The sequence below is a fragment of the Epargyreus clarus genome, unplaced genomic scaffold, assembly GCF_041222505.1.
Source record: "Epargyreus clarus isolate Ecla_fem2 unplaced genomic scaffold, WU_Ecla_fem_2.2 ptg000017l, whole genome shotgun sequence".
In the NCBI taxonomy this organism is placed as follows: Eukaryota; Metazoa; Arthropoda; class Insecta; order Lepidoptera; family Hesperiidae; genus Epargyreus; species Epargyreus clarus.
This window is the reverse complement of record NW_027332225.1, coordinates 2,532,202-2,557,462: the sequence shown is the minus strand read 5'-3', so window position 1 is coordinate 2,557,462 and position 25,261 is coordinate 2,532,202. Positions and strand designations below refer to the sequence as shown.

The window sequence follows — 25,261 nt, the reverse complement described above, 5'->3', positions numbered from 1 at the left end:
CTTTAGGCTAAGCAGAAAACGTGCAAGTACATTGACTTTTATGATTAAGTTTCGATACTTTCGACCATTTTTTGAATATACATATGCGAAAACGGATTTTTTATATATAAAGATAATTAATTATAATGTTAAAACTATCAAATTAAATGTAATCTTTAAATAAATGTTCAAAACCCACCAATCAGACAACACTGACATAATAATAATACAAAAAAAAAACTGAAAATGAATCAAAATGTATATTTGTACATAGCTTTACACAATCTGGAGGCATAATTTATTTTTCGTAACAAATAACGCATTTCTATTTTATTTGTAGATCATGTTACGTGAAACTAAAAATAAACTTATAAAAAAATGATTTTGTTTCCTTATTTACACTTGGTTCGATCTCGCCCTGAAATAGAAAACAAATACATATTGAAATTTGTACAATATTTTTTTCCCTATACACACGAACATTTCGCACACAAATACGTCTCATCCAACATACTTAAACAACTTTACTCACACAAACATGTCTCGCACTCACACACACACAACTATTCCTTCTAGGACAACCTAATCCCTTCTAGACCCACTCCTCTCTCTCTAATACACAACCATTTCTTCTAGGACGATTAAATAATAAACACATAAATAAACGCTTTCTACACTCACAGCCCCACACTAGGATTCCCTGTATCGTGGGTGCTATTGACACACACAAGGTCAATACACAAACACCCAGACCCAAAACAGGTATCTAAATTCATCATTCAAATATCTGCCTGGCCGGGGATCGAACCCGAAACCCTTTGCGCGTCACCCGGTATGGTGATCGCTCCGCCACGCGGGTCGTCAAATACCTTCTAGACACAATACTAACCGTCTCATCCCCTGGTACAAGCCCGTGTGGTAGCCGCTCATGTACCAGCTGAGCAGCATGGCCGACAGCGCCTCGTCCTCCCCCAGGCGCGGCAGGCGGCTGCCCAGCAGTGGGGGTGGGACCGGCATGTCCAGTGGGCAACACTGGAACATAATCTTCTATACATATTAGGTGGTACTATTAGGTGGTAGAACCCTTTGTGGTTCGACTCCGGCGGCACCACCGCCACACCTATTTCAACCTAATAACAGCAGTGTTAGGCGCTGCTGTGTTCCGGTTTGAAGGGTGTGGTAAGGGAGACAGACTTTTCCGAGGCGTTCCAGCTTAGTCCTCAGGGGTAGCGGCGCATCTGTGGCCGACCTCAGGTAGGAATATCTAATCCTATCTGGGGTTGATTACAGATGTCCATGGGCGGCAGTAGCCACTTACCATCAGGTGGACTGCATGCTCGTCTGCTACTCTTATATTATAAAAAGAAAAAAAAATACATAATAAATCTGTAGAGGTCAATTCTGTACATGAAATATATTTTCAAAATAACTATCAGGGGTGATTAGGGATCGATACTGATGCCAAAAATGCATCTGTCTGTCTGTCTGTCTGTATAACCGTTACAGAAACAAACACTACTCGACGGATTTTAACAAAACTTGGCACAATTATTTTTCATACTCCTGAGCTATAGTATACTTTTCATCACGCTACAATCAATAGGAGCAGAGCATTGAAAGGAAATGTTGGGGAAACGGGAGAAGTTACTCCATTTTTTTAAGATTCCGTCGCGTGTGTAACCTTAATGGTTAAAGCTACACAGAAATCATGTATGACGGAAATGTTATCTTTAAAATTATATAAAAAATATCCCAAGACAGCATATGTCTATCTTTCATGGTTGACTCACAATAAAACGAGTAACTCCCGATAGCTTAGCAGTTTGAAGCTTTCCGATTATAAAAATTGCATAATTAATAAAAATATTATTATTCATTATGCTATTTTTGAGTGAAATGCTAAAGGACTTTTTATATGGCAACACAATGTTTGCCAGAATAGCTAATATAATAATATAAAAAGCCTTCCTATTGCAAATAATTCGTAAAAATTGGCCAAGTGCAACCTATGCCCGTACCTGGAGGGTTCTGTACAACCATTTTTTTTTAATTTCTATTTATTATTATAGCAGCTATTAATGTACACATTGTGAAAATTTGAACTCTTTACCTATAACGGTTCCAAAGTTACTTAAAAATATCGAATAGCAGTTTGTTGTATCCCCATACAACAAACTGCTATTCGACATTTTTAAGTTTACCCCTTTACCCCTTTTTGTATTCATTTTTTTATTTAACTAGTATTTTTGTTATATCTGTAAATTAGACTCGTGCCCAGAAGAGGAACTTGACGAAGACCAAAATCTAAATTATATATAAAAATAAAAGCAAGACTTTTTCCTTCCACTATTTCACAGAAATTCTAATCTATCTGAAGACAAGTACATTACCCTCCCTCAAACCTAAAATTAAACCTCTTTCTTGTATATCTACTATACCACAGTTTCCTAAATCATATGGAATACGTGTTCGTTAACTACTTTCAATACATAAGAAAGAACTTACATCCCCTAACATGCCCGCGTCTGGCATCGGCGCGGTGGGTAGAGAAAAATCATCTATGTTTAGTGACGGCTGCCTATTCTTTGATTTCTTATTCTTGGTACGACGTGATTCTGAAAACATAAAATATAAATAAATCAGATATAGGATATTCATATTAATTTTATTAAAAAAATATAATAGTGAATAATGGATGATATAGTTCGAACGGGGAGGTACCACTGGCATTCTTATTTCTACCGTGAAACAGCTTTTACTTCTTTGCAAGGTATTTCATTATGAGAAGAACCTTATTTTTTATAATATAAGAGTAGCAGACGAGCATGCAGTCCACCTGATGGTACGTGGCTACTGCCGCCCATGGACATCTGTAATCAACCCCAGATAGGATTAGATATTCCTACCTGAGGTCGGCCACAGATGCACCGCTACCCCTGAGGACTAAGCTGGAACGCCTCGGAAAAGTCTGTCCCCCTTACCACACCCTTCAAACCGGAACACAGCAGCGCTTAACACTGCTGTTATTAGGTAGAAATAGGTGTGGCGGTGGTGCCGCCGGAGTCGAACCACAAAGGGTTCTACCACCTTTAAAAACTTGCGCAAGAAGCCCCATAACACTTTAAAAAAAAAAATATACCTATATAACTATCAGTTACCCGTAGCTTCGCTCACTCCAGACATATTTATCTATCCATCGGGAACTTTTTTCGGAACAAAAGGTTCCATTTGTCCTCTTTTGAACCCCTGACAATGTGTATACGAAATTTCATGATAATCGGTTATGTAGTTAAATCGTACAATCTTGTAGCAAAGAAACAAACCTACTCATATTCGCATTTTTAATATTAGTTTGGATGCTAATGCGGAGTATGTAAATGTAAAACTCCAGTTTTACATTTACATTTGGTCCGTCAATGGGCATTATTGTCCACTTTGAGAAACACTGCTCTAGATACCATCATCAACCCATTACTGCCCCACTACTGGGCACGGGTCTCCTCTCAGAATGAGAAGGATTAGGCCATAGTCCACCGCTCTGGCCAAGTGCGAATTGGTAGACTTCACATACCTGTGAAAACTTTTTTTCTATTTCTCAGGTATGCAGGTTTCCTCACGATGTTTTTCTTCACCGTTTAAGCAAGTGATAATTAATTTATAATACGCACATAACTTTGAAAAATCAGAGGTACGTGCCTGCGATTTGAACCTCGGAACCCTCGATCAAGAGGCCAAGTTTCTTACCCACTAGGTTAAGTTTATCACTGATTCTATGGTCTATATCTTTACTGCTCTAGATACCACTTACCAGTATTTACAGTAGCGCGTGGCATTTCATCGCTAAGACCGTTCTCAGCGAAGTCTGACTGACTCTCGAACCCGTCATCATCTTTCTTCTTCGTCGCACTCGTTACTTCCTCTATCTGTCTCTTTCTAGCCTCCTTGCCGAGGGTCGTTTGGAGCAAGCTTAACGGCACTATCTCGGTGTTGTTGTAGCCTGAAATAGAAAAAAACGCATTTTTTTAATAATAAAAGACAGTTAATGATCTTGGAGTTCATGATGATGAAACGGAACCCTATTACTGAGCGTCCGCCGTTTTTGTCTGTAACATGGTTCTATTTCTTGAATCGTTATAGATAAATACTTTTACAGGGTAGGTATGGCCGCTATACTAGAAATAAAAAATACCAAGTTTAAAATATAGACATGTTGCAAAAGAAAAAAAATGATATTTTTCGGCGTTTTTCAGAACTGTTGAACTCTTGCGACCTTATGGACAATCAAGGTCGGCCACAGATGCGTTGATATCCCTGATGACTAAATTAGAATGCCTCCTATAAGTATTTCTTTCGTACTTACATCCTTCAAACTAGAACACAGCAGCGCTTTACAATGCTATTATAAAGCAGAAGTAGACATGGGATTGTACTATACCTATAGGAACCGAACCCAAAAATATTTCCGTATTTCTACGACATCTAAGATAGTTTATTTATGGTGATCAGGTGAGCAGTATATTTATTTGCTACATTTTCATAAAAATAATAATAAAAATTAGAATAGGTACTACTAGAATCGTATTATCAAATCAGTAACACAATATTACTATGTATTCATTCATTTACGTATTTATCTAATTAAACTATGTTATTTATATGAACGAAACAATGAAATTTAAAAATAATCACATATTCAAATATCAACAAAATAGCTACATAACATAGATTGCACAATTTCGCCACACATCGCAAGTGTCAGGATGGCCGAGCGGTCTAAGGCGCCAGACTCAAGGTTTCCTTGCCTACTCAGTAGGTCGAGCTCTTCTGGTCCTCTCTGAGGGCGTGGGTTCGAATCCCACTTCTGACAAAATCTTTTTTTAGTTTTTTTTTTCATTTCATCGTTTTAATGGTTAAGATTTAAATATTTCTTTATTTTGTATACAAACTTGCACATCTTTTATTTGTTTTATTCATTTATTTTTCTTTTGCATTTTTGTACAAAATTTTTATACTACTTATCAATTGGTAACTTTTATGTTAAATTACACTATTAACTGTTATTGACTTATATCAAATATTACATATAAATTTTATCTAATTTTCTCATATTTTACCTTAATCAAACTAAAAAAATATTTATGTGAAAATATAAAGTATATTTATAAATGTGTAAATTTTGAAGTACTTGTGCAGAAATTTGGCTATGACAAAGTAGATACATGGAGAAACAGCTAGGGAAATGGACTTTCTCTTTAGGATTCAATCCTTTCTATTAAAGTCCCACAAAAATAGACACAGATGAGTGGTTTTATGAACATTCTTTTTTGAAATTAGGAAACACAGTATCCCAAAACTGACCTATAAGTTGTTAATGTCATAACTGCTCTCTCCGTCTCTCTTGAATCTCACAGAAAAAAGTTTAAACTTGTTGTTAAGCAAATGCTATATAAACAAAGTGTACTTATAGGTTGAGTGATTATTTGACTGATAAAACAGTGTGGTCTGAAGTAACTCCAGCACCACATGTATCATTAGGTTAAGTTTGGCAATTATTTACTTAGGAAACATATTTTTTTAAATATGTGTTATGGAGTTTCTTTCACTGCTTCTTCTCCATAACGAAACACCTTGTGAAGTGGTGGTGGTTTTTATTGACATTCAAAAAGTGCTCTGTAAAGAACATATTTTGAATTAAAAATGTTGATTTGATTTAGCTCTGTTTAAAGCATTAATCATCTTACCCAGGAACCTGATGACACACTCATTATCATCAATGATTGACAACACTATAGCCTCATACTCGAAGCCATCTTCATAGTAAACCGCTCTACACGGCATACCCTCCTTCCATTGGACACCAGAATCCTTTTTTACAGCCTTCTTCTGCTGTGTGGCTTGTTTTTGTACGGATTGCTTGCTGGTTTTCTTGGTTTGGTTGGATTTAGATGTTTCTGTAATGATGTTATATAGTTATCGTTAGTTTTGTTTTTATACAACTAAAACAGGAGGGTGTGTGTATTGAGTATGTGAATGTTTGGATGTGTGTTTCTTTTATTTGTATGAGTTATGTAATAATTCTAAACGCCTTAATGATTTTTTTTATAATTATGAGATGTAGATTTGTCTTGGAGGAAGAACTTCCTATACTTTTTTTACTTTTTTTACAGGCACATGTGACACTAGGCACATTTTAATTAAAAAAATAGCATGTGTAATTAATTTTCTTTCTAAGTGTTTCACTTCATATTAAAATATGGCAGTAGAAACTGCTGATAGGCAGAGAGTTGTGGCAGTGGTTTGTGTTGACTTGAACCACAGAGGTTTCTGTCACTCAAAATTTCCATGACAAGAATATATGGTTTTTGCTCAGACAGCACCCCTATTGGATCACAAAACTTTATCATGTACATCTTTATCAGTAACAAGACTAATGACACTAATATAATACCAGAAGATTCATAGACATAAGCAAATCATAAACATTCTTGAACTAGCAGTAAATCATACCTCCAGACTTAGAATTAGTGGCCATAGCGATCCGCTGGGCAACTTCCATGTTGGCCATCCTCAGAGCTTTATCGTATGCATCATTCAGCTTCGAGTCATCCCAAATGTCTTCCTCTGTATCTGCCTCAGAGTCATCCTGAAACAGGGAATAGCAAACATTTTTTATTGTATTATGTATAAAGCACACAGTTATAAAAAAACGCTTTCAACACTCACAGCCCCACACTAGGATTCCCTATATTGAGGGTGCTGTGAACACACACAGAGACAATAACATAAACACCCAGACCCAGAAACAAAAACCTAAACTCATCATTTAGATATGTGTCTGGCCAGGAATCGAACTGGGGACCCTCTGCGTGTCAGACCAGTATGGTAACCGCTCCTGGTTGCAGGTTGTCAATTATGTTGAAAATGTATGAAAGAATAATACAAAATATTATTTACAGGTGAGTCTTTGTCTATTCTATGTATATGCAAAGTCCTCATCCTAGGCTAGTAGTTTTAAACAACAATGTTGTAACTTTTTGAAATGTCACAAATTTTATTGAAAAAAAATGTGTAAGTAAATTAACAATGTTTTTTTACTTTAACAATGAATTTAATCATAAAATTAATACGGTCATAAAATTAATTTGGTTAGAAGGGGATTTTTGAACTAGGGTAAATTGACACAAAGAAGTAATATGCTTATTAATTTAGAATGAAGGTGATTTGTTTAAAAATTTTGAAAATAACCTTATACTACTTACACAGACTACTTATAGTAAGATACAAAAATTAAACATGAATAATATGGACACAAAGTTAATCAACAATAAAATAAGTTTATAAAACTTTTATTCACGAGTGCGGTAATCACTACCGGCAAAACACTTACACTTATAAGTTCAAACAGCTGTAAATTGTAATGTATTTTAGCGGGTAAAACAATTTCATGCATAAAAACGTTCGGTATATTATCTATGTCTTTGTTTGTATCGTTAGAAAAAATAAGAACAAGTAGTCATTATACACGATGCCATTTAATTGGCTACTTGACACTTTTTGGGAAACTGTTTTAATGAATTCATATACGTATTATATATGCCTTTCATTGATCATTTTTTCGAAAAAGGGCTATTTATTAATAAAAAACATATTTTTATTACGGTAAACGGAACGTTACGCCAAAACAGGCGGTCAAGTGTCATTTCGTAGCGTGACGTCAACACATTGAAAATATAGAAATAAACTTCGACGTTACACATACTTCAGGTTTCGATGTGATCGACAGGTTTCGATGTAGTGACGTCACATGACATTTGAGGCAGCACTGTCGCCGTTTTGGGATTTAAAATCCACAGATAAAAAATCGAAAATTTCTTTTTAAAAATTAAAATACTTAGAACATATTAAAAAATAAACGAAATACTGCATAATTTATGTTTACTTATAAGCTATCATATCCAACATATTTCATATTTTATTGTTATAACTGTCAAGTACCCAATTAAACTTTAAAAACTTACCATTTTCATTCCCTTTACGTACAAAACGTTGGTGTTAGACATTATTAAGCAGAATTAAGTCTTGAGCACTAATACCACGTGATGTTGTTTAAATTTTAATACCTAAAAACACGGCAGTGGATTAATCGCACGACAAGAGAGATTTCAAGAAATTGAAAAATATTGTTATATTTTTTTTATTGATTTTGACTTTGACTTAGACACGGTATCTTTGACAATCTGTTGACATTATTGAAATCCGTCTCTTTGGTATGTAGTGTTACCAACAATAATATATAAGCAATGTAAACTCTTCTGAGGTAAATACAGTAACCAGTAGAAACATTATAGAGGGATTTAAAACTAAATTAAAATATATCGTATATATAAAAAGCGTGTGAGTTTACTTGTAAGCATGATGAGGGAGTTGAATTTTAAACTTTTAAATTCATTGCAACGACACAGACCTTGTGATATAAATTATAACATGTGGGCTGGTTATTTTTTTTTTGTTATAATGTAGGAGTAGCAGACGAGCATGCAATTCACCTGATGGTAAGTGGCTACTGTCGCCCATAGACATCTGTAATCAACCCCAGATAGTATTAGATATTCCTACCTGAAGTCGGCCACTGATGCGCCGCTATACCTGAGGACTAAGCTGGAACGCCTCGGAAAAGTTCTCCCTTACCACACTCATCAAACCAGAAGACAGTAGCGCTTTACGCTGCTGTTATGAGGTAGAAATAGGGGTAGCGGTGGTGCCACCGGAGTCGAACAACAAAGGGTTCTACCATCTTCAAAAATGAAAATAATTGAAATTAGGAATCTGTCTAAACACATGTTTTATTAAGTTATAGTAACACATTATAATGAAATAAACTATAAGTAAATATAAAACAGCTTATTTACAAAATTTACATATATACAAAAATGAAAAACAAAAATATAAAAACAAAAACACTACCATAAAAAATTGTCACCATCACTGTCTTTGGGCAAGGTTCCCAAGACGCTGGCAGCATTTCCTCTCTGAATTGCTATACCAATTCTTTGAGCAAAATGAATGCCAGCTCTCGGGTCCCCAGAGACGTCGACCAAACGAGTTGACAGCTGTTTAAACAACTGCCAAGCATCCGGACCCCATGGACCCAAAGTTTCAACACCAAACGCCACAAATATATAGTTATTGCATAAACTAATATATTTACGACGCTTGGTGTTTTCAGCAGTAGTAGCCGCCGCCCCCGCGCCACAGGAAGACGCCTGGAGGTGAGAAGGAGCCAGTGTGTCGACACACGTAGCGTCCCACACTAGCATCCTCCCCCCCTTCCAGGGTATTAACGTCATACCGTCGGGCCGCTTGCCATCGTCACGTGCGAGACCATTCGGCTCTAAACAAGCCGGCACGTTGACGGTGACAAAAGCTCGACGAATGACGTCGTTGATGGTAGCGTGACGCGATAAGCGGCCAGCACTGCGCTGACAAGAAAGTCCATGGTGTCCAAACACATCGACGTCAGCGCCGCAATGACAGCGATGGCGCTCAACCGTCTTTACCCCCAGGCGCAAACATGTACAGATTGATAACGTCAAGTTATCGAAAAGTGTGCCTAAATTACCGGAAGGATATGCCTGCAGCCAAAAACCCGATTCTCGCTCTGCTACAGCAAGGAGACGAGCCCTCTCTGCAATATCATGCGCAGAATTGAGAAGTTGATTTCGCACAAGTATGCAGAGAGGTTCGTCCCAAAGTTTCTGTAAATTTAGATGTACGGGAAATTTTAAATTTGGTCCAGCCTGTAACCAAGCATCTTTAGCTTCATCCATAAATGTAATAATTGGTTCCTCAAAAATTTTGGACAAAACGTTAGATGTTAAATTTTGTGTTTTATGGACTGAAGATAAAAAAGCTGGTAGTGCAACACTAGAAATTTTACGTATACCCAAGCCTCCATGCCTAATGGGCAATGAGGCCTGAGTCCAAGCGCGTTCATTCATATGACAATTTAGAACCGCCGAAAGAGTTTTCATGATGATGTCATCTAATTTTAAACAAATTTCATTAAATTTCCAAAGGGGTGTACTTCTCAAAATATATGTAAATTTAGGGACAAATAAACAAAACCGAATAATGAAGAGAGCCATGTGTGAATTGATTTTAAGTAACCGATCTGAAGATTCATTATAATTTTGAATATGATTTTGGATAAATGAAGGTATTGACTCAGGAAATATTGGTGAGCCTAGGAGATGTAAAGAATGCTTATTTAAAATTTTGATATTAGGAGCCAAAGTTTTAAATCGTTCAATGATATATTTTTTTTCATCTAAAGATTTTGAATCTGAAACAAAAAGTTCACATTTAGAAAAGTTTACGTCTAGACCAATATTACTGAATTTATCCAAAACTTCTTGAAAATCTTTAAAAACTGTTTCTGTATCACCTCCTAGACTACCATCGTCTAAATACCAAACGTTAAATTTTGAATTTAAATTTGATATAATGGGATGAATAGCCAAACTAAAGATTGCTGGACCAAGAGGATCACCTTGCTGACAACCAATAGATGACTCAAAAGCATGATGTTTGTACAATAATTTCGTGGGAGAACCATAACATTGCCAAAGAAAGGGGTAAATAGATGGGGTAATTTGTTTTATTTGATCCAGCAAAGTGATCCTGTCTACCGAATTAAACGCGTTTTTTATATCTAACTTCAAAAACACATCTCCTCTGTCTTTCATCAAAAAAGTTCTAGCTGCGTGGACTGCAGCCTCACAACCACCCTGGCTTCCAAAACCTAACTGAACTGGCGATAACTTTTCAGCTATATGTGGTTTAATAAACCTGCAGCAAATTTTGGAAGCCAGGCGACGTAAGGTGCAACCCACAGCAATTGGTCGGATACCACCGTCCTTTTTTTTTAAAGCACATAAATTTGCACCATAAAGTATATGAATCATACTGGGACTAACCTTACCAGCAAGCATTAAATTTATAAGATGAGTAATACTATTTAACAGCAATTGTCCAGCATCTCCAACAGCACTTCCTACTAGATCTTTGAGATGCTGTGGCGTTAAACCGTCCAGTCCACCTGCGGAACCATTTTTAAAAGACATAATTGCCGTTAAAACCTGTTTCGGTGTTGCCTGCAGTGGATCAACTTCATTGTTAAGAAATACAGGGGAGACATGAGTTGAAGCTGGCGGGTGTTTCTCTAAAAGGGCCGAAAGAGTAGCAGGTGAATCGGGAGCAATAACATCATTAGAAAAAAGGATAGTCGCAGCTCCTTTTAAATCTCCGTCCGCTACTTTTTGTTCTACTTTTTTAAAAATATTGCTGTTATTGTGAAAAGTATTATTTGATTTAACTATTATATCATTATATGTTTTTAAACTAGTGCAGTTTGATTTAATTATTTGTGTGAGTGAACTGCGATTATCCTTTTTTGCATGTAAAATAACATATGGAAATGCCAGTAAATGTTCCCAGCTTTGCAAATCATTTTTATTTATTACGTCTTTTATTAGGGTATTTAAGGTATTTGCAACAGTAACTCGTGAACCTCTGGGAATACGCTTAATAACTGGGATTGAACCCTTAAGGCGTCCGAGGGTTTTAACAAAATCCATTGAAGCTTCAGCTTGTTGGTTTTCATAGGTTTCAGGCTGACCGACATTTTTATGAGCTTTGCCACAATGAACCCTCAACCCCCGATTACCTTTAAAATAGCGTGGCTGAGAACACAACTCACATTTAACCAAGTTTTCACATAATGAGTTATCATATTGACTACAGGCGTTTGCGCCTGAAGACGAAATAGAAATATTTTGCATTAAAAAACGACTAAATTATAACTTATATAAAACAATATTTACAAAACAACAATATAACTACCTTTGAAAATATTTACATACTAAATAAAATCATATTTATAATTATTATCTTAAAAAATATATATTGACAAAACTTCAACAAAACAGTTGCTTAGTAACGTAGTCATATTTATTATAGCTGATTGGCTGGTGGCAGGAGAATCGTCGCTATTGGTTTTCAAAATGGTGCTGATTGGCTGGTTTACAGATAAGAAGATTATCTATTGGTTACCAAAAAATTTCGTTGCCTGGTAACATGTGGCGTCTTGAGGCGTCTGTAACTACGGTTTGCAGGTTGCTATGTAATTTTTCTTTTAAAATCTTGTTTTAAACTGAAACTGAGCACGTCCTGATTACACCCACAACTGTGTGGGTGATTCACTATTTATTTAATAGTATGACGCCTTTTTTAAAACCTTAAGCACAGAATAAACTCATAAAAGTATTTTAAACGATTTGCTCTTGACAACATGAATCTGTCTATTTATATTATTATGTTAAATAAGGATGAAACTGTTCAATTTACAAATTTATGAACTACAACTACAAAGATGTTGTTTGGAAAAGATATTTAAAAATATTTTTATTTATACAATATTTTCCTACTTTAATATTATAAAAAGTAACCAGTTATCTGAAAACCAGCTTAGCACTGGAAAAATGTAACATAATTTAAATGAATATAACCGATGTGCCGACAGCCATTCGTACCTGCCAGCGGCAGGTTCCGGCAAAAAATATCTGGCAGGTAATGAAGGAAACGCCCTGGCATGAAACTGTTTCCATAGCTCTCTCCGAAACTGGATACAAAAAAGTCCTTCAGGGTCAGTGTTTTTTTAATTAGTAAACGAGCAGGCAATAAACTGATGGTATGTGGCCATTTGTCCCTGTAGTACCGGAACCAGAATAGGGCTACGGTATCCCCTGCCTGTCGTAAGAGGCGACTAAAAGGGGCTTCTGGAGTTGCGGGCGGCAAGAGTGGGAGCTCAAACCGTCCAGCAAGCGACTCCGGGAAGGACAGCGGTTTGTGTGGTCGCATATCGCTGTAATCACCAGGGGATGTGAGAGGAGCGTAAAATGCTCTCCTCAGGGCAGAGCCCGATAGAAGGGCATCGCGTTAGGAGGACTCCGGTTGTGTTCCGTTGGAGATCCTGGAGTTCTCCACCAAACGCTGAGGACGGCCACCGGGGGGGTTTTAGTGCGGTAAAAATCCCACATAACCCGGCGTTACTCCCATGGCGTCGGGTACCTTTTGAAGATTTCTCCCTCGTCAACAAAAAAAAAAACATTATCACACACGGTTACCTGTTATTACCTCAAAAAGGATTGAAGCCTAACTAACTTAACCTATCCTAATCAGAAGTTGGATGGGGAGCCATATCAAACCAGAACACAGCAGCACAGAGTGTATCATTTGTATTAAATATAATCGAACTGGCTATTATAAATTTTACTTTTGGAAAATAAATGATATTAGGTCGATATTATGTATCATTATTTATTTTTTTATATACCTATGGTCCTCGAAAAATTTTCGGCACGACAAAATATCGTGTAAAAGTCGGCTATGGAAACATGTTCTATGATAAGACCCGTCTGAATATTTCAAGGGTCGGATAAGGAGGAAACAATAATTCTCTTACAGCCATTATGGTGTAACGATGGCCTGAGCTTGAGTGCTATTTATTTTGGCTTATAATGGTAATGATGTAGTTATCTTACAGTAATGTATTATGGTGCAGAAAATTATCTCCTTTAAGCAAAATTGCGAATTGTACTCTTTTTAAGCGCGAATTTCTATTGTATATGCTGTATAAAAAGCAATGTCAATCTCTATAAAGTATTACATAAACACTACAAAAACATGTGATATTAAAACTTATGAATTTGTTGAAAACTGTTATTAGTAGGTACTGTCTAGTACAGAGTTTGTACAACCAGTATAAAGATCTGAAACTGAAGTCATTTATATAACGGGATATTACCACATAACTTAATACAAAACAAAGTTCTTTTCACACTTCGAACAGATGCCAAGAATACGATACAAAATAACAATAAGGAACCGTCGATATACAAAATGGAACAAAAGAAAAATCCGTCTTTGAACAACAAAACTTTATCAAAGTAATGCCGTTGGCGCTATTGTTACAATCTGGATTTTGTTTTGAAAGGAAATTAATTTCCTGCCGCTGTACGAATGATGCCTCGACGACTTAGTTCCTTTTAAATATTGGTCTTGATTTGTAGGTCAACACTTCATACACAATAGCCTCGATAATACGATATTTTTGTTTTTAGGCTTTATTTTTTGCAATCTTATAAGAAAGAAAGTATCCAAACTAGGGTGGATCTTTTTCTTATCACTTGATACTGAATTGTTACTGTACGAGTATCGTAACACAAAACTACAAACACTTGCAAATCTTTATAAACCAAATCAAACGCTCTATCTATGTTTATATTTGTGATAGTTTGGCTGGCATGCAGACGTGACATTATGATAATAATATTATGCTATTTTTCCATGATTTTCCCCCATAGATTAGTAAAGATACTTTGCCGCCTTGAAATTGAATGAAGCCACAAACGGCTTATTAGTAAGTTCTTTTTTTTAATTCTTGACAAATAAAAACATTTTTAGAGAAAATTTACGAATACATTACTAATACTGCGTAATTTACATAATAAATAAATAATTATTTCAAATATTTTAGGGACATTTTAGCACGGAGACGTGGCAAAACTTTTTTACGCAACTATTTCAATTCTCAAAACTGGGTACATTTTCTTGTTAGGAGTGAGTAATTTTTACTTATCTATGTGTTCCCCAATAAATGTAATAAATATTATAATAATATAAAAAGAAAAACATGAACCATGAATGAAAACTTTTGCATTTGGCCTAACCCCTTCTGATAGTTTGGTATTAAATAAAACAATTTCGCTTCTTTATTTTTCTCTTTATTATTTTGAGGAATAGCCACATTCTCGTGAATGTAGAAAAATAGAAAGCTTTTACCGTAAAATTGTAGACGTCTTTGTTTATTACAAAACTCGGGAAAGGACTCCAGCTATCACACTCGGAATACAAATGTTTATGGTAATCGCATTTAACTTTATCTTAACAAAATGTCTCGGCAATGAAATGTGGTGTTTCATCTTTATAACAGAAAGTAACAAATAGAACGGCCTATTTGATAAGTAATTCCTGCTTTTACAGACACCATTTGTGAGAGTTGTCGAGTCTAACATCAAACATTAATTGAACAGTAAATGGAATGTTCGAGGCTTCCTTCGAAACCAGTAATATGTGGGCAAGAAACTTATATTATCGTATTTAACAATGAAATTCTGTTTATAAGCAATTCTGTGTGCAACACAAGAGTACACGTTATGACGTTTTTTTTATAATATATGTTAATATACGTTAATATACGTTACGTAGAACTTGTATTAAAAACCTAAAATATGCCATTCTGTTGTTGTGTAATTAATTCAGTTGATCCTTTGTGCCGATTCATACTCTTAAATGCAATTACACTTAAATGCGACTACGGTTACGTAGTAACTATTTATTAATCTGTGACTAGAGTCCATGTTTTCAATATTAAAGTCCATATTAAGTAACATCGTGTTGTGTGAATAAATCTGTTAAGCCTTTTGTAACTGCAACCACAGCAAGCATGCTTTTTTTAATTATCCATACAGAAATTTTAAATAATTTTAGGATAAACAATAATTTAGGTTCCATATAGCCCGTCTAAATAAAGATTTTTAAACAAATTTAATGGTGTGCTTCAAATAAATACTTATGTGATTTTATAAAATGGTTTTGATTAGTTTTTAGGCGCAAAAAATGCAATGAAAAATATGTAAATTTCAGTAAATAACAGATTTCCTGTAATCTCCTTGTAAGGCAAACGCAAAAAGGCCAAGTTATTTTCTAACGTTGAAATTTAGCTGTACGACTGTGCGCCTATTTTCTTTAATATCCACGTCACACCTTTATAATACGAGTTAGAGATTTCGAAACACAATTGAATTCTCTCATATCTCCCAATAGTACTATTTGCTTTTGTACAGAGTGAAAATTTTAACATCCGACCGGGATATGAACCATTCTGGAACCATTTAGGGGTCTCTTATGAGCCATTATCGGCTCTATTGCCTCATAAAGGCAGCTGTTGTTATATTGGCACGGAACTACTTTACCCTGGGTCTTTAAAGACACTCAAAGGGATCAGTTCGAGTATGAGTAGCCTGCACTTACCTGTGGAGAGTCGCCATCCGCATTACTTTATAGTCGCATCTTGGTTATATGTTTATTTTCATTGCGTTTAATAATAAATGTGGTGTTATTTAAAAGTTTTAATATCATATACATTAAAATAGAGAAATTTGTACGATTGTTCTACTTAACATTATTGTTATTGTAATGTAAATCGTTTGTGTACCTTTATTATATTAAATAAAGTTATTTAAAAAACAAAAACAATATCATATACATTATCGTCGTAAATAAGACCACAATTTTATAAGTTTAAGGGAAAAAAGCGAGTGTGTAGTAGGTACAAGTACGCTGTCCCTGTAGTTCTGGGACTAGGATAGGGCTACAGTATCCCCTGCCTGTCGTAAGAGGCGACTAAAAGGGAGCTTCCGGGGTTGCGGGCGGCAAGAGTGGGAGCTCAAACCATCCAGTAAGCGACCCAGGGACGGACGGCGGTATGTGTGGTCGCATACCGTCGTGAACACCAGATGGTGTGGGAGGAGTGAAAACTGCTCTCCCAGGGCAGAGCCCGATCGGGACATCGCGCTTGGAGGACTCCGGTTGCGTTCCGTCGGAGATTCCGGAGTTCTCCAACAAGCGTTGAGGACGGCCACCGGGGGGGGTTTTAGTTTGGTAAAAATCTCACATAATCCGGCGTCGCTCCCACGTCGTCGGGTACCTTTTGAAGATTTCTCCCTCGTTAAGAAAAAATAAAATAATAAAGTACAAGTACGCAAACGCAGGTACAAAGTTACAGCTGTTTGGCGTATTTAATAACTAATAATGTTTATAATGACGAAATACCCAACAGCTGAAAAATAATTATCTATATTATTCCCATCATTGGATAAATCCTCGTGACTTCGTGAGTCCATCCATCCAGCTATTTGATAAAGAATGATTCAAACATACGTATATTCATCCGCTCAAAAATATTACCCTCTGCGTTTGAATATACGTTTAAGTTATTTTTAAAACTTTGCACTAAACTACTAAAGAAGGTAAACTTTTACACAAAAAAAATGTTGTATAATGATATTAATGATTGGTGCACAATGTTACGACACGACACGACGAATAACGAAAACCCCATTCAAATCGGATCAGTAGTATTTGAGACACTCGTGGTCATATAAGCATACTCGTACATACTTATAGTAAAGTTTTCTTTTATAATTGGTATATTCTCCAGTTCATGTGTCTTTCGCAATAAAATTAATCGTATCGGATAAAATGTAACACTTAGTATTGATACCTAGTGCTTGGGTCACAGTCCAGTATTTTATGCCCTTATTTATTTTGCAAGCTATAGGCAGCTTAATAATCCTTATTAGGTACAGATCATTAAATAAATTCACACTTAACCATAGACATGACGTAAAATCCCTAACTCATCTGTGCAAATTATAAAATCAAGTGTCATTGAAGGAATTGACAAGAAAGAGTAGGATAGGACTGATAGGAGTCGATTTCGATGTTGTCAAATCATGTTTTCGTTGATCGGTTGAAGCTATAGTTCGAAGAATTCAAATATTATTTGTAATTATGCTTAATTAGAATTAAACTTAAATTGGTAAATCAATCTAAAGCCGGCCTGTGCACAACCAATGCCAAAAAATGGTTTGAAAACATGCTTTTAGTGTAAGTGATCTATTTTTTTTAATGCACCGGGTGCGCGGCCATAAAATGGAGGAACTAAACGAGCCGACAACTGTTGAGTCGAAGAGTAGATTACAGAAAATACTAACTAGTGATGCACTGACACAATATCGCATTAAGAAAGGAAGCAGTAGTAATACTACGGAGTCTAAAGAAAAAGATACAAATATAATTCCAATTAGTCGGAAAATAAAACAAGAGCTTATTGATCGCGAAATTCCGAACAAAAGAAAAAGAAAAGATAGTACAGACTCGGAGACGAACACAGATAATAATAATAAAGCTACTGAGAACAAGGAACAGGCTGATTCAGTGGAAGAAATTGATGAAACTTTCTATACTATAATAGTATCAAATTTTCCCGAGAGCTGGATATTTGAAAAAATATGCGCGTATATTTCGCAAGTAAGTTTTTAATTATATATTTTGTAATTTGTTTGTCATTGTCAAGAGAGGATGCTTAGGAAATCAATTGCAGGAGACCTCAAAGTCAATGTGTATTGTGATTTCTCAGGGTTAAGAAAGATTTAAAATATGTACACATTATTATACAAGTATTTATTTTATGATAATAACACAATAATTTTTATCCTGTGTTCGACGGCCAGGTTCAATAATAATAAATAAATCAAGGGTCGGCAACCAGCAGTCTACGATCATCCTTGTAGTTGCCTGTGCAACCCTTAGATTTATGTTTACCTGAAATATTATGAAATATTCTGTTCACATTTTTTTTCGAGCATTCAATTCTTGACAATCTTTTTGTTTACCAACCAATTTCAGACTATTTAACTATTACCTCTCACCTACTATGTGACCCGTGCTGCTAAAATATTGCTGACTTCTAGTCTAAATGATTTTTTGCACAGTTTGAGTGTACTCACAATAAATACCATATGCCATATGGTATATGTATATATTTCTATAGAATATGTTAAATTAGTTATTTGGGTGAAGCAAGATTATATGGATGGATGGATGCTCTACAAATGAAAATTTGTGTACAAAATTTTCTTCAATTTTAGGTTTTACCAGGTATGCCGGTAATAATAGAATCTGATGATAACAATAAGCATGAAGTAAGGATAAATTTTAAGTCATCTGAACAATGGCTCACCGGTCAAGACATATTGAGAGATAAAGTAGTAGGAGGACGTAAGCTACATATTGAATCTGAAGGTAAATTATTAGTGTACTGTGTAAAACATTAATTAGCTGGCGTATATTTCCATACCAGTCATAAATAAGTGAAAGACTCGAAAATGCATACATTTAATGACACCTATTTGTACTCTTTGGTGACTAGTTATTTAAAAATTTAGATGTGTGCGTGCGGTAACAAAGACCCATTGACTTAAAAACATATATATATATATATGTACATGTAAATATATGTATATGTAGATCAATCTTATAAACATATTCTCCCTTGGTATGGTTTGAAGGTACTTTGCATAGTTTTATGGTTAAAATTTATTTATGTGTAAAGTTATCAATGTCTCTTGTAATGTATAGTTTCAATTTTTTGTTTCATATTAGATAAGTCCTTACAGAAACCAGATGCATATACATGGCAAGTTTGAAGTACTTATATGCGCATTATACTTTTTATAAAATGCATTGATGGCTGTGCAACAGTTGTTATATATGAATTGTTAAGATATCATAGTTTTGTTGTCCTGCTGGCGAATAGGGTTGAAGGCATAATCTGTTTTTTTAACAGGGCCAATGACAGACGCTGACAGCGATACATCACAAGCAACTGATATAATTCCCATGTGAGTGTTTTGGTTTAAAAGCTTTTATACAAATATTGCTTTTGTTTATATAGGCCTTTATAAGCAACTTTTTGCAGCTTGTGACAAAATTTGATTTAAATCACACTGTACCCAAACTTTAAAATGGTAGTGAGCTGAACATTGTGATTTTTTAAAAATAAAATAGCATTTTGAACTCATTTGTTCCTGTTTAAAATTAATGTAAATAAATGTAAGATATTCTTTTACAGCTACAGAAGGATGTACTGAAACTAATTAATCTTATTGGAATTACTTAGCTTTTTATGGATTTTTGAGATGAGATTCTAGCTAGTTTTGTTAAAACATTTTTAGGTTTTCATATGCTTAACACATTTGTAAAAGTAGCTTCAAGGTACAAAATATCAATAAATTTGTTTGCTTACAGGGAACATGATATTTGGGAAACAGATCCTCAGGGTTTGTATGGCTTGAAGCCGGAGTATTTGAAGTCTTTGAACATTACTCCACCAATTGGAAAGTGGGTACATGTTACTAATGTAAGTCATGTGTATAACCTACATGTTACATTTCCTATTTTTTCTTTTTGGAAGGATAGAAAAAATCGAGTTCTTACACATTTTTTTTTTAAAGAAGATAAAAATATACAAACTTATGCAGTTTTTTGCGAGTTGTCTTCTCAAAAGCGAAATATCTTCTAAAGAGGTTATTTTTAATGAGGTAAATTGATAATATTCATGAGGAATTCTATAAGGATTCCATCTAAAATAAATGAGATTTGATTTTTATTTTATGTGGAAAATTTTACATTTCTAGACCATTGATTTTACTTAGTAATATGTTGTGTATTAATTACTTCTAGTTCTAATTCTATTAAGTTGGTTTTGTATCTCCATAATACAAAATATATGTTAAACATAAAATTACTTTAATTATATTGAGTAGTATTTCTGTTTGTTTATACAGTTCAGGTGTGACAAATCTGAATTAAGGGATGCATTTGAGCTTGCTGGCACTGTTGTGGCCTGTTCAATAATAAATACCACCAATAAATATGCCAAAATTATGTACAGTCATCCATTGGAAGCCATTCAGGTAAATTTAATAAAATAATATATAATGTATTATTATACATAAGCACATTATATTATACATAAATTTTTCTATTTCTGATTTCATTTTTGTTACTTTGTTTATTTCAGGCAATCTCAATGTTACATAACCAAGTATTTTATGGACAGAGATTAAATATTGTAATGGATAAAACTGCCAATTCTGAAAGGGTATTGCCAAAAGGGCTTTTAAGTATTGGGCCGGGATTAGGTGAGGACGGTTATGGTGTCCGGGAGATTGCTAAGGAATATGAGAGGTTTCTTGAAGGAAAGAGCACATCCATCAATTTGTCTCTGTTTAAAAATGGAAATGTTGATGAAATAGTGATACCGAAAAATATGGGACATTCCGTTTTGGGAGTTGACAAAGTTCTAATTTCTGAATTTAATGCACAAGTGTCTAGAACATCTCCGCAGTTGCCAAAAGCTAGCAGTCCAAATGGACCCCCAGGCGTGGACCCTGTGATGGACAAACCTGTATCAGAACCTCTTGGTCCTAAAGGTCGTCTAGCAGGTCCGCAAGACTCTGGCCAATATGGAAATAGAAGTCCTGGCCCAGTATTTAGAGCTCCAATGCCTAGAGGTCCCGGGCCAGTGGCTCCAGGGGGTCCAATGGCTCCAGGGGGTTCTATGGCTGCAGGGGGTTCAACGGCTCCAGGGGGTCCGATGGCTCCAGGGAGTTCAATGGGTCCAAGAGCAGATTTATATCCTCCAGGGCAGTTTCCTCGGGGTTATCTGCCGCCAAATCGAATGCCAATGCAATATCTTCAAAACCTTTCTGGGCCTGTACCAAATTTGCCTCTATCGGCACCAGTTCAAAGTATTGCTTCAAATTGGCCAGGTCCTTACAACGCTGGACTGATGACTCGTATGCTTAAAACTGGAGATCCAAATACCTTGAAGATTATAAACGTAAGTGTGTTATGTTTTTACAATGGTATTCAATAGTAGAGCCTTTAAAAAGTATTATTTTAATGCCGCATGCTACTAATAATGAAATATACTTATGTAATATGATAAGTAATTAAGTGGTTCGTATTTTGTTTTTCTATATTTTATAATTTTTTGAAAAGTGGTAAAATCAGTATACGAGTAGGTTGCATTTGATAGGTACCATCCCCATACCAATTGTGAGTTATTTCTAGCGTTTCAGTGGTAAGTTGTGGATGTCGGCTGACGTATCGTATGAGGTGATCAACATCAAAACAGTTATTTATAAGAAAACTTAAATGCTAAATATATAAAATAATTTTCATAATTCATCTTTCATCATTAACATTTCTATAAAATAAATAGAATTAAATAACTGCTTTCGTTAGCAAACCAAATTTTGATTACTTTTAGATTTTCCAAATATAATCTATACGTAAATGTGTTAATGTAAGTTTTATTACTTTTTTGTGTTGCTAGTTACCTCCAACGACATCGTTTCCGAGTTTGTGTGCGAAGCTGTCGACACTGGCGCAGGTGACGTCACTGGAGTTCACCACGCCCGGCTGCGCTGTGGTGAGATTCGTGAGCCCCGGTGATACTGAGAAGTGTTTCCGTATCCTTTCTTAAACACATATTATCTACTTAAACATATATTATATACTATGCATAATTTGGTGACAAAATGTAAACAAAGGTGTTGCCCTATCAAGAAAATACGTTTCAAATGGTAGTTTCTTATTTTTGACGATATTAAAGTAGTACAACGATAATAAAATAATACACATATATCTGAAAATTTGTATCTTCATTGAAATGACAGTGGCGCCATCTGTAGGAAATTGGTTGTACTTAAAAACCTTCGTTGGCTCAAGTACAACAACTTTGCTAAAGATGATCACATTATCAAATGCATAGTTTTCAATTCTATAAAGAATATGCAGACATACATTCATTTATATATAGAAGATACAGAGAAATAACAATAGAAAATGTCTTTACCTCCTTTTTCAAAATTTAAATATTCTGGAGATATCATAGGTTTCATTTTTTCAGCGGAACCCAATTAGAAAAAAAACTGTTATTTTTATTTCATTACAAAACATTTTAGTTTTATGTATTTGTATTGAACTTTTGAGTTATGTGACAATGATTTTTACGGCATCCATAAGTTTCCGAAGCAAAATAATTTCTTGAACCAAATCTTCAGAAAGTTATCGAAACATTCAACTTTCTTGAGGCTTGCTGGCTGGTGAGATTATTTAATAATGTTTTTTTATCCTATGAACGACAGATGATGGATTTTTTGTTGGTATTTATTTTTTATTTCATTTTTGCTTAGCTAACAGTGGGCTTGGTACGAGGTAATTGTAGATAATCTGGTTGAGGGTTAAAACACTTAGCAAACATATAATTTAAAGTCTTCAGTAGTCCTAATTTATAAATAAGAAATATACACAATAATCAGTTTACTTTTCAATTTCAGAACAACGCGTTTTTAGTAATCATGCCGCATTTGATTTGATTTTGATTTCTATGTTTATGATAAGCTCAGAATTCATCATCCCTGCTTTCTGCCCATAGTATGATCATGATCCAACATTTATAGGTAAAAACCATAATAAAGTTATCGTAGCCATCAGATTTTTAACAATTTAACTCTTTCTTCACAAAGTAGTTTTTGTATCCGCAATTCGTTGAATTTATTAAATTCATTCGATACGAATAATATTCAGTATCTATAAAACATTATTGATACTCACGAATAAATTTCGCTTTTTCGAAAAATATTAAATATTAATGTATGCACAGTAAGAGGTTTAACTCTTTTTGCGTACGTAAAATTTCAATTTGCAATCAGAAATATTATTTTTCTCTTTTGTGTAAATTGGTGATGAAATATTTTTTTTTTAAATCTTGTGTTGTATGTATGGGCAAAGCTTTACGATTTGTAGATAAAAAGATTAACAAGTATACGTCTTAGTAAGAGGTGCTTCCGGCAGGCTTTCAAGGTGGTAGAACTGTGGTTTGGTTTGAAGAGTGTGGTAAGGGAGGTATACTTATCCGAGGCGTTTTAACTTAGTCCTCAGAAATAGTAACACATGTGTCGCCAAACTCAAGACAGGAATCTTATCTTATCTGGGATCGATTGCAGGTGTCGTTGGGGGACAGTAGCCACCTACTATCAGGTGGACTGCATAATCATTAACTACTTCAATTTAACAAAATGGCACAAGCAGTATTTTTTAATTTAACTATTACATTTATATTACTTTTATTGGATTAATTGCTGGTTATACATTTTTAGTATACGGCGTGGTGACACATCCTGTTTAGCTAAACAACTACTAACGTTTTAATATCCTTATTCTATCCTTTTAGCTACCTCATACTAAATTTTATATTGTACTCATTTTTTGCTTTTTTATTTATAGTAAAGATTTTATATGGTGAGTAAAAAATATTGTGATTTAATTTTATATAATAATCGAAAATCTTTATTTTTCAGCTAAGACAGCAGTTAAAAAATCGCGAGGTAAATAAATTTCGTGCAACATTTAAGACTTTGAAGGACTTGTATGGATACATACTTAAATATCCATGTGTTTTATCCATGTGTCACTCGTAATCATAAAATATTACATTGTCATTAGTAGGGATAACTCAGTATTAAATATGTAGACAGTTGTTTGTCTAAAATAATAATACGTTAAATAGCTAATAAATAATTGTGTAATATTAAGTATGAATGGTGATCCTCCGGGAGTTTGCAGCCTCCATTATATTTGGCTGGTATCTACAAAAGAGGTTTGATTTTCTTGTAGTGATTTCTCTTATAGTGAAGTGTGAAAAAGTGAACATAAGGGTAAGAAGTGACTATCGCTCGAGAATCTCATTTAAATCTCTCTGTCATTCATTATTCTAGTGCAAATAATATTTATTTTATTTTAAGTTTAATTTTAGTATATCATATGAAATTTGGGTTAAATCTGAAACAAAATTTATTTAATACAAATTAAATTAAACTAAGTGTCATGCACCTAACGCGTGCTTCATTATGTTTAAATTAGTTTTAACTTAGTGAACTAACATTGAATAGTTAAGATAATAAATTAAATAGTATATAACACATAAGATAATATTAAATAGTATGTAGTCTTTTCTAATTCTATCCGAAAATGTGACTGGTTAATATAACAATTTTAATGTATGTTTTAGCTATTACTATTAGATGTATGTAATTCATATATAAGTTAATTATTAGTTTATGTTAGAGTTTAAGATATGAGTTGAAATCTAATTCTTTAATAATTTAAATTATAATATGAAATTTAATAAGTTATTGATTCGATCGCGTCATCGTATTATACTTAGTATGTAATATTTTAAAATATAGGTTAAACCTAATTTTATATGATAGTCGGTATAACTTATACCTAGGTTTGTTTTAAGTGAAATTTATGATGAATTTATCGATTTACTAGTTTTATACATAAGAACACTAACAGTAACTTATTGTAAGACTTTTATACTAACAAGTCTGTTTTGTGACGTATATCTAATATTTAGGTATATGTTGCAAATATATTATATTTACATATTACCGCCCCTGATACAAGCATATAAAGGCGAATAAAAAAAATTAAATGTAAAACTTTTGTCTTTATTTTTTAT

At 34.4% G+C, this 25,261-nt stretch overlaps 4 protein-coding genes and 1 non-coding gene across 8 annotated transcripts in view; 3 read left to right on the top strand and 2 right to left on the bottom strand.

Annotated features, from left to right (window-relative positions):
* Positions 1–225: 225 nt before the first annotated feature.
* On the bottom strand, positions 226–8,227 carry Smn (survival motor neuron). Its single transcript, XM_073082036.1, has 7 exons — positions 7,998–8,227; positions 6,487–6,622; positions 5,721–5,930; positions 3,788–3,976; positions 2,485–2,594; positions 869–1,011; positions 226–397 (listed from the first exon to the last, which is right to left on the bottom strand). Exons 1-7 carry the CDS (start codon positions 8,037–8,039, stop codon positions 376–378), a joined length of 852 nt encoding a protein of 283 aa, XP_072938137.1. The 5' UTR covers positions 8,040–8,227; the 3' UTR covers positions 226–375.
* Positions 4,734–4,846, top strand: TRNAL-CAA (transfer RNA leucine (anticodon CAA)). Its single transcript has 2 exons — positions 4,734–4,771; positions 4,802–4,846. It is a non-coding gene; the product is annotated as a tRNA-Leu (tRNA).
* A 655-nt stretch (positions 8,228–8,882) lies between the features above and the next one.
* LOC140749278 (uncharacterized) lies at positions 8,883–11,899 on the bottom strand. The gene has a single exon (XM_073082331.1). The coding sequence runs from the start codon at positions 11,817–11,819 to the stop codon at positions 8,940–8,942; it is 2,880 nt and encodes a 959-aa protein (XP_072938432.1). The 5' UTR covers positions 11,820–11,899; the 3' UTR covers positions 8,883–8,939.
* Positions 11,900–17,570: 5,671 nt separating this feature from the next.
* LOC140749211 (uncharacterized) overlaps positions 17,571–25,261 on the top strand; it is a 433,472-nt gene continuing 425,781 nt past the window's right edge. Inside the window, exons 1-3 of the mRNA XM_073082259.1 lie at positions 17,571–18,192; positions 18,813–18,966; positions 19,511–19,564. Of these exons, the coding sequence (XP_072938360.1) occupies positions 17,791–18,192; positions 18,813–18,966; positions 19,511–19,564 (610 nt within the window). The 5' untranslated portion in view covers positions 17,571–17,790. The remainder of the gene's footprint in view (positions 18,193–18,812; positions 18,967–19,510; positions 19,565–25,261) is intronic.
* Positions 19,854–24,300, top strand: LOC140748929 (uncharacterized). 4 transcript variants are annotated; one of them, XM_073081892.1, is made up of 6 exons: positions 19,854–20,083; positions 20,511–20,639; positions 20,747–21,568; positions 22,067–22,202; positions 22,797–22,838; positions 24,096–24,300. In XM_073081892.1, exons 1-5 carry the CDS (start codon positions 19,907–19,909, stop codon positions 22,823–22,825), a joined length of 1,293 nt encoding a protein of 430 aa, XP_072937993.1. In that variant the 5' UTR covers positions 19,854–19,906; the 3' UTR covers positions 22,826–22,838; positions 24,096–24,300. The 4 variants fall into 4 exon arrangements, 2 of the variants coding, with proteins under 2 accessions (XP_072937993.1, XP_072937992.1); XR_012103004.1 differs by having other exon boundaries at positions 19,856–20,083; positions 22,797–22,898; XR_012103003.1 differs by having other exon boundaries at positions 19,856–20,083; positions 22,797–23,741; positions 23,776–24,300.